Consider the following 9,832-nt stretch of genomic DNA (forward strand, 5'->3'; position numbering starts at 1 on the left):
GCCATGAACTTTCTTGATCCTCATCTCAGACCCCAGAGTGCTGAGTCCGCAGCTTTATACAAATATGCCTAGTTGTTGGCTGATATTTCCACAGTGATATAAATCCTGTGCATCTTTGTGGTTTTTTTTGCATGAACCACATACACATTCATACTTCAAAATAAATAGTTAAGTTTAAGCCTGAGAATGATCAGAATTTTTTAAATGCTTATATTGTGATTCACATTTAGTCTTGGTACATAAACATAATATATTTAGCATAATATAATAACTTGAATTTATTTAATTTTCTACCCCAAAAAGAATTACAAGTTGACTTAATCCTTATCAATTTGCTACAGCATGATATTATGAATAAATATTGTGTTAATTTATTTCCTCAGGGATTTAGAATGAATTATTTCGACTATTGAAGACATTCCACACTGTTTTCTAATTATTGGTATGAAAATTCTCACTTGGACATCATCACAGACTTTGAAATTTCCATGTTTTCAAACTCTGAAATAATGAAAAACTAATTTTTTACTAACTTTACATATTCAAAATATAATTATCTCACATTATAAAACAATACATACAATTACTACAAGAATGCAAGGAGATATTTGGTCAATACCATAGCAACAAGTTTCCTATGGGCAGAAGATAATGTCTCTATATGAAATTCTATACTGTCAACCACAACCATCTAGCACAGTTCCCAGCTCTCAGGTGGATAGGCTTTTGATGTGCACTGCCATCAAGCTGGAGCGACATGACACCAGGACTGACGGCATCTCACCACTGTCCCCATTTCACTGCATCCGTACCATCTGTATTCCGAATGATGGTCACTCTGACTGGGAGGAAATGGAATCTTTTAAAAATTTTTTATGTATTCATTTTATGTGTACGGGTGTTTTGCCTGAATATATGTCTATGTACCACATTTGTGCCTGGTGTCCAAGAAAGCCAGAATGAGGGGTCAAATCCACTAGGACTGAAGTTACAGGTGGTTGTGAGATGCCATTGGGGTGTCTGAAATTGAGCCTGGGTCTCTTGGAAGAGCAGCTCAGTTTTACACCTCTAAGCCATCTCTCCAATCCTGTGAGACAGAATCTTGAAACAACTTTCATTTACACTTGCTTAGTGAGTAATAATGTTGAGATAAATTAAGAGACAGAGAATAAAATAGATTATGGTAATTAAAGAGGTACTATACTGTAGTCAAAAGGCTTAAGTAAGGAGGGGGTATGTGAATATAGGGAAATTAAGGGATAAGTGTAGTGGGTGCTAAACCAAAGAAAGCAGGTGTGGACTGCTATGTGGAAACAATTTCACAACCCAACTTGAATAATATACTTAAATAATTGAAAGGCTAGCAGAACACATGTGAAATGAGAGGAGGAGGAGAGTCACTGCATGTTAGAGAATTAAGTGGGGACTGGACACAGTGAATGAGTTAGAGGGTAGTGGGTGGGGTAACCAAACCAAGGCCGTATAAACCTTACTTTAACCCACTAGTCTGTAAATAATTTCTAACTACCAATTTTAAAACAGAATTCAAATTGCGTGGGCAGACAATGTTGTTCCCACAAGACATGGCTGTTTAGAGGAAAAATTTATAGGCATGGGATACCTCCCTGCAAGTTATTGGCCAAGGATGTGCTAGGAGTTGCAAAACAACACTGGCTCTTGTCTTATCCATGATTATCCATGATAAAGCTACATGGTAAGACCATGATGATGATGATATATTTTAGAAGTGGGACATAGAAAAATCAATTTCAAGCAGACAAAGGAACTTCCTCCTCGCTAGCTACCTTTCACAGTGCTAAATATGCTCTGCTCACTGTTGGGGAAGATAAAACATTAAAGGTCTTGTTCTGTACTGAACCCCGCATAATGCAACACCTACTTGCCAGGCAAGATGTGCCCACTGGTGCAACAGTGGCATGACTGTTACAGGGTCACTAACCACTTTCTGATGTCTGGTACAGCACACCCGATCCAAGCTCATGATTACGGATCATAGGGCCTAGGGTAGAACTGAGGAGGCATTGGCAGTACATAGTCCCTGTGGTGGAAGAATCACTTTGTTGTTGTTGTTTGGTTGTTTGGTTGTTTGGTTGGTTGTTTCTTTGTTTGTTTGTTTGGTTGGTTGGTTTGGCATAGTCAGGTCTGGTCTGTTTGGGTTTGGATTATGTGGCCAGTGGTAGGTTTTCTATGCTTCAGTGGATAGCCCCACTCTCACTGACATATGAGCAGTGCTAATTGAACTTAATGGGTTATCAAAAGAAAAAACAAAAGTCAGGAGTGATTGTGATGGGGGGACTTGGGAGAGGTTGGAGAGGAGAAACTGGGATAAAAAATAATTGATCATATTTCATAGTATGCATATATGAAATTCTCAAAATGAAATAATTTAATTAAATATCATTTATGATACCCAGTAAATATTCTTTTCTATAGAAATGTTATCATTACTTGAGCTGTTGTAGGAACTGTGCTAGAGAAAATGTCGAATGTGTGTGTGTGTATTTCTTTTTCTGAATACTGACAAAGCTCCATGGTGAATAGCTTATTCTTCTCAGTTCATAGGGATAGATGCATAGAAGTTAAGTAATATCCATGTTTATACAGGTAACAAGGGAAAGATCTGAGTTTCAAATACAAATCAGTCTTCAAAGTCCTGCACATGGCTGAAACAGCATCTGCTGACCGTAATACTGCAGAACACTAAGAGAAGCTGCTCTGAAGAGAATGGAAAACAATAGCTAACTCATTAGAAGAAAAGTTACAAAAGAACTAAATGAAGCCTTCAAATAATACCCCTCTGTTCTCTTAAGGAAATACTGCACATCATTTTTAATCCGAAGGAGTTAGAATAAAAGTATAAAACTGAAAACTTATCCATAGCTTATGAAAATTCATCAACAGTTATTAGAAAGATGTTATATTGTCTATATCCATGGTATAAGCTAAGTTTCAAAAAAGGTATTTTAATATGTGCTACCAGCTAATAACTTATATAATTAAAATTTTAGCTGAATACATGTTAAATTATTGCTAATTACTGATGCTATTCTGCATTGTTACATTAGTGCTTTTGCCACATATTTGGTTATATATGCTAATGAATATGATACCGTAAATTTTGAAGTGAGGTCCATGAAAAGCCTTCTGTGCAATTCCTATACTATTTTTAAATGTCACTGGCTCAGAACAGTAGTTAAACAACAGGATAGGAGACATCTAGAAAAGGACCTGATAGGTTACTGTTTGTTTTTGTTGCTGTTGTTGTTTCTTCAAGCAGAACACCTGGACAACTACTGATTCACCTCATGGCACAACTGGAAATCTAAGTTTTGGTTATGGCAATGATGGTAGGATTACAACTGCAGAAGCACCAATCAGTGTCTTCACATAGGTGCAAGTGTGTTCCCAGGTATTATATGGCAAAATCTAAGAAAAAAACAGAATTACCTACCGCTGTGTCCTGTTTCGTCACAGATAAAGATTTGTCACTGTTGGTCTCTTAGGACACTGTTCGGCCATTTCCAGGGCACAGTCATACTGTGCTAGAGATCATGGAAAGACTGCTGAGAAGATGTCAGAATACTCCCATCCTCACCTACACTGTAGGGTCTGAATACATCATCCTCAAAACCTGAGTGTTCCTTCCTGGGGAGCCTCCCAGAGCTGTGCTCATTGTACTTGCAGAAGACATCTGTGCTATACTTCCACACACCTATGACTTCAAAAGAGTCTTATTCTATCAAACATGCATCAACCGACCAGACAGATAGTCACTGAATTAAATGGGTCTGTGCCATTCCATTCGTCAGTGCTTACTGAAGACAGCTGTTCAGTATTGCCCTGGTTCTGTCTTTATCATCACACTGGAAGGTGGTCCACAGAAGTTCTGATCTCCCAGTATCTACCACAGCAAGGCTGGTCTTGCCAAAGAGGAAGAATAGGTGGCCAAGACAGAGATGACATGCTCAGCTCTACCGAAAGCTATTTATAAGAGTAACAACTATTTTTTTCTCATAATAAGCTCTCAATAATTGTTGCTAAATACCATGCTTCCTGGCAAATACTCTTAAAATATTTTAGTACATGTTTTTCCATCTTCTAATTTTTTAAAAAATTGTATTTAAGATAGCTTACTATTTTTCCAAAGTTTTCAACCTTTGACATTTGAATTTTTAAAATACAAAGTATTTAAAAGTCTCATTGTAAAAATGTTTAAGCCAATCAGGGAGGCAGAGGTAGACACAGCTCTGTGAGTTCAAGGTCAGCCTGGTCTATAAAGCAAGCCCCAGTTGTGTGAAGGCTTCACTGATCCTGACAGCCTGCTTTGTCACGGTGCTGCGCACCCTCACCAGACATGTCTAGGCCAGTGAGTTGCCAACTGGACATAAACTGGCTCCAGTGTGTAAGTCCATTCTGCATATCTTGTGCATAACTGCTCTAAAGGGTATTACTTTGTGTATTTTATGTGTCTGTAGTGTACCTTGCAGTAGTATGTAAAAAGTAAGATTTGCAACATGCAAACATGCAAACATGCAACATCGACCCAGGTGTCATGACAATGACAACACCAAACAAACCTTGAAGAGCGAAAAGGAAGGAAGGAAGGAAGGAAGGAAGGAAGGAAGGAAGGAAGGAAGGAAGGAAGGAAGGAAGGAAGGAAGTTTAAGAATCCATTTATCTTCTCTCCATTTGGATAAGAAATATCTAAGCTTTACGAATTTTTAATTGAAGCATAATTTAAATCACATAAAATTTAAATCACATAAAATGTATCAACTTAAGAAAGAGTTCAGAGATGGAAAGACATTCATATCGTTGAAAGAATATACCTGGCAGTTGTCAGAAATAACCCAATTAATTCATGACCTGTGTCATAAGGATTCGTGTGAAGAAAAACATCAAGGGCTACCCTCTAAAACTGCTCTTGTCTCTGATCAAGAATAATATAACACCCTGGGGATGCTGGCATGAACTGGTGGAAACTAAATATAGGGTGGAAATGTCATAGCAGCCACAGCATTACCACCAAATCCCTCTGCCTAGCCTCCATGGGGGAAAAAAAGGGCAATCCTGAGGGCTAACAGTAAACTACTGAAACCCAGCAACTCAGCGCCCCACACTGCAGATGCTCTGCCTGATGTGCTGCTGCAGCAGGCTAACATGGCCAGGGGTAAACAGCGCAGAGCCAAGGAGCTGGCAAGTGTGTTCGCTTCCCTCCTTCACAAAGAAGAAACAGAAGCAGTGCGCATTCGCCCGAGACACGCAAGCATTTCGGTCTCTCTCAGAATGACATTCTCACTCGTGGACATAAAATGAGTCTGTAGCAATTTTTACTATTTAGAAACGTCACAGGACATCACTAATAATTACATTAGAATGGATAAATAAAACATCTAATGGTATTTAATAAATTCTGAATTTCATGATAAATATACAAAAGAGGTGATTTGTACAAATAGAAGGTCAAGCGCTCCTGGTGCAGAGAGCTTGACTGCCTATAGATGAGCTTAAGGATACACAGTTTTGGAACATCTTGAAAACATAAGGCAGCATGGCTTATATAGCCAAGGTTAATGCATCACCTTGCTCAGTCTCGCTGCAGGCTCTGCTTCTATGTCCTTGACAGACACGTCTCTTACACACCAACAAAGAGCCCATAGCCACTGTCAACATCCATCAACTTGGATGGCACTCAGTTCTATTAGGAGTTTTGATTATAATACAGAAATAAGCATCTTTAAAGATGGGCAGTTTAATAACCTAATTTTATGTACTTATACACAATCTCCAAAAAGATCACAAATTGTCTGAAGAAAAAAATAAAACAAAATAAAAACTAAAGATGATGCAAGATTATGAGGAAAATGGAGCAAAAGTCCATACTTTAAAGGCCCAGTTACAGTCTTTAAGGAGTGTGCTGGCTAGTTTCATGTCAACTTGCCATAAGCTAGAAGTATTTGGAAAAGCAGGCTCTCAAATGAAAAAAAAAAAAAAAAAGTCTCAATAGTCTTGGCCTGTAGGCAAAACTGCTGCACATTTTCTTAACTGTGATCTACATAGAAAGGCCCAGCCACAGAGTGTGGGGCTACCCCCGGGCTGGTGATCCTGGGTTCTACAGGAGAGCAGGCTGAGCAAGCCGTGGGGAGCAAGCCAGTAAGCAGCACCCCTCATGGCCTTTGCATCGTTGGCTCTGGCCTTCAGGTTCCTGCCCTGTTTAAGCTCCTGTCCTGACTTCCTCCAATAATGAACACTGATATGGAAGCATAAGCCAACTTTGCTTCCCAATTTTCTTTTGTTCATGGTGTTTCATCACTGCAATAGTAACTCTAAGAAAGAGATTCAAGGAAATATTACATTAATTGACGTATTACTAGGCTTCTAAGAAAACAGTAAATGGTGGATAAGAAATAAAATTTGGAAATTAAAATAGAGCTTTCAAAATAAAAACATATTCAGTGGGTTGATCATGATAAATTGGATGAAGTCATTCTCCCAGTAGGCAAACAGAGGCAATGATTACATGACACATCAGAATGATACATCAGAATGCAAACCAAAGAGATAGGAGTATGGAGGGAAGATAAGGCTTACAGGTACAGTTTTGAGAAGGCAAACTGTACATATTGCCAGTTTTAAAAATGGAGAGAAGGGGTACAAATGAACAATAAACATGAAATGTTCTGTGACAAAATAGCACAGTGGGTTGAAGAATGAAAAGTTCTGAGTTATTTTAAAGATGGCAAACAAAAGCAAACAAACTTTACCTTCACCTTGTTATGGTTCTGTTATAATTTAACAACTCTTTAAAAAAGAAAAAAAAAACACCTAAAGAAATAGAAAAACTACAGACATTAAGTTAGAACTTTCCCCAAAACATAGATTTTTAGCAAGAAAATCCAGAAAAAGGTTTTTGTCTAGGAATATTAGAGAAGTATTTCACTAGTCAGCTTGAAAGTTCCTCGTGTCATATAAATATAGCCATTTTATGGTCAAATGTCATTGCCATGCCTTTTCAAAATATTGGTACTTCAGTGTTTTGCATCACATACAGCATTGGCTATTTTCGCACAAAACAGGAATCACACTGAAAGCAAACAGCAGAGCATGTGAGACAACAAGGCCGTTCCCCTGAAATGCAAATGAACCGTTAATTTAAATTGACTGAATATTATTAACTGAATATTAGCTGAAGGCAAAATGAGAATATTTCAGGTGCGCAAACACTGCGATGGTTTATCTCCATAGAATATCGAGAAAGTTATTCTAGGAAATCCTTAGAAGGCCACTCATAAGAGCAGCGTAGAAACCAAGTAAGAAGGGCAGCTGAGTGTGAGCTGGTGGGCTAGGAAAGACTGGCTGTGTTAAGAGACATGTTGCTGGGCCCATTTGCCGCTCCATGGCTCCATTCAAAATAGTTAATTCTGCAAGAAATCAGACTCATTCACATATAATACATTTAAGTGGTGTTTTATTGGGTTCACTTATTAATTTACTAAAAATAGAATTATCAGTATGAAACAAATGCAAGCACTACCAATTATGAGGGTATTAATACTAATACTCAGTGCAGTGAAATGCTTTAAATGCACCTTTATTTCTATAACAGAATCCATAAGTGCTATCTAAGTGAATAAACAAATATACTCTAACACTATATGATCATCAATACATGCAAATTTAAATATTAACAAAATGATTGGTCAGAGAGGAGAGAAGAAACAGATTCACTTTATATAGTCCAGTGGTTTGTCAATAACAGGTTACATCCTTGCATTTCAAGTAGACAGTCTTACAATAGTTAACAAAGGGCTCATCCAATTGTCACTGAGCATGGCATACCACCTGAAGGAGTGTGTGTGTGCAGCAGGAATGTCCCTACGTGATGAGCGCGATCATGACCCAAAGTTCTGAACGGACTGAATCTACCTCAGATGAATGGTGATGCTGGAGGAACATCACACCAACCTGAAGATCATCAAAGCTTATTGCATCAAAGGGTTAATAGAACTGAAAGTGTTTATTATTTACTTTATTCTAATATTCTACACGATACCTGATTCCAACGCATTCCCCAAAGGATAAAAAAAAACGTAATTGGTATTGTGAGTAAACATGCTATATGTTGAATATATACAAATATTTTCTTCTACACCACTACTACATGCTATTAGAGAAGAAGATATTTTGAATAAAAAGTAAGTGTCAAGGATGGAGATTCAGCTCAGTAGTTAGTGGCACTTGCTGCTCAACTCTGAGGGGCAGGGCTAGGACCCCAGGACCCATACAGCCAGCCAGGGTCCTCCACTGACGCCTCCAGCACCAAGGCGTCTGATTCACTCCTCTAGCCTAGGCTCAGGCACAGGCACCTGTACCCCCACCACACATACTACATGCACACACAGAACATAAGTGATCTTCAAAAATTAAATAAGTGTAGATGTGGAGGTTACACTGCTGTCTAGTAACATTCTTATAAGCAAAACTATTGCCACATTCATTAGTTTTTATAACAAGAAATTATACTTCTATGGCAGTTTGTGCCTACTGACACCTTCATGGGATCTGGAGTCACCTAAGAAACAAGCCAAGGCACACGCTTAGGTGGTTTTCTAGATTAGTTCAGCCTCCGCCCCTGCCCCTGAGAGACTGTCTTGACTACAGGATGTGCCGTGGGAAGACCTGCCGCCACCGCGGGCAGCACGCTGCCTGGGGTGAAGTTTGGAGCTGCATAGAAAGAGGAAGAAGCTGAAGGCAGCATCGCTCACCATGTCTGGCTGCAGATACAGTGTGGTCTGTTGCCTTAACTACCTGCTGCCATGACTCTCTCCCTCCCTGTAATTGCTCTCCTTGGGTATTTTATACGAGTAACAAGATAAATACCTAATACAACCCCTGTAACATGAATTACATTCTTTCTTTTTCTTTTTTTATTCCTTTGACTATACATTTATATAGGATTTTAATTATTATTCTGATAACCAAGTAAATGTATTGAATAGACACATACATTCTTAAATGGTGCACAATTCTATCTATGCATTTTAAAAATGAAGACTAGGGAAATTATGTCACACCACAGGAAAAGAAAAAGTCTTTTCTTTAGGACAGGGGTCACAGTGAGTAGAAATGCGGGCAGGTGTGCTGACTGCTGGGCCTGTGGTGAGGTGGGTACACAGAGACTCTGAGCTGCCCTTACCACGAATAAGCATGTGACCCGAGTTAACCAATCGCTAGTTCTGTTGGCCCAAGCTCTCCTCTCCTCTGTAAAACAGCTTGCAACAAATAAGCTCTAAACTTCGTCTCGAGTAAATAAACTCAGAGTGTATGAATAGCTCTCTTGTAGAGATCTGAATGTTACATACCAGCTAATAGGAACATAAAGAAATGTCATACCTTTCTATCATCCTTCATCTTTTTTTTATATCCACTGTCCTGTCTGGATTCATGAAGACCTTTCTGAGTAGGGCCTTCTGACTTGTTTTCTTTCTCACAACTGTAACCAGCTGCAAGATAAAAGCCATAAAAGATATGATTATAACAAACACGTATATCGAGATTCTTTTAATGCACGTATTATGAAAGTATTAAAATTATCTATATAAGATATCATTATACAGGGCTTCTGAGACAGGTCAGGGTTAGTGCTTGCCCATACTTGCTGCCAAGTCTGTTGACCTGAGTTTGATCCCCAGGACCCACATAGTGAAAGGAGTGAACTGACTCCTCCCACAAGTCATCCTCTATCCTTGACACTTGTGTTGTGGCACACACACACACACACACACACACACACACACACACACACACACAC

The 9,832-nt window shown here is 38.8% G+C and overlaps 1 protein-coding gene across 3 annotated transcripts in view; it reads right to left on the reverse strand.

Annotated features, from left to right (window-relative positions):
• Positions 1–9,832, reverse strand: part of Spag16 (sperm associated antigen 16) — a 912,250-nt gene that overhangs the window by 839,592 nt on the left and 62,826 nt on the right. For all 3 annotated transcript variants that reach the window (XM_055617071.1, XM_055617070.1, XM_055617072.1), the window contains one exon: positions 9,415–9,524. In XM_055617071.1, coding sequence (XP_055473046.1) covers positions 9,415–9,524 — 110 coding nt within the window. The remainder of the gene's footprint in view (positions 1–9,414; positions 9,525–9,832) is intronic.

This window comes from Psammomys obesus, unplaced genomic scaffold (assembly GCF_907164565.1).
Source record: "Psammomys obesus unplaced genomic scaffold, mPsaObe1.curated_primary_1811, whole genome shotgun sequence".
Classification (NCBI taxonomy): domain Eukaryota; kingdom Metazoa; phylum Chordata; class Mammalia; order Rodentia; family Muridae; genus Psammomys; species Psammomys obesus.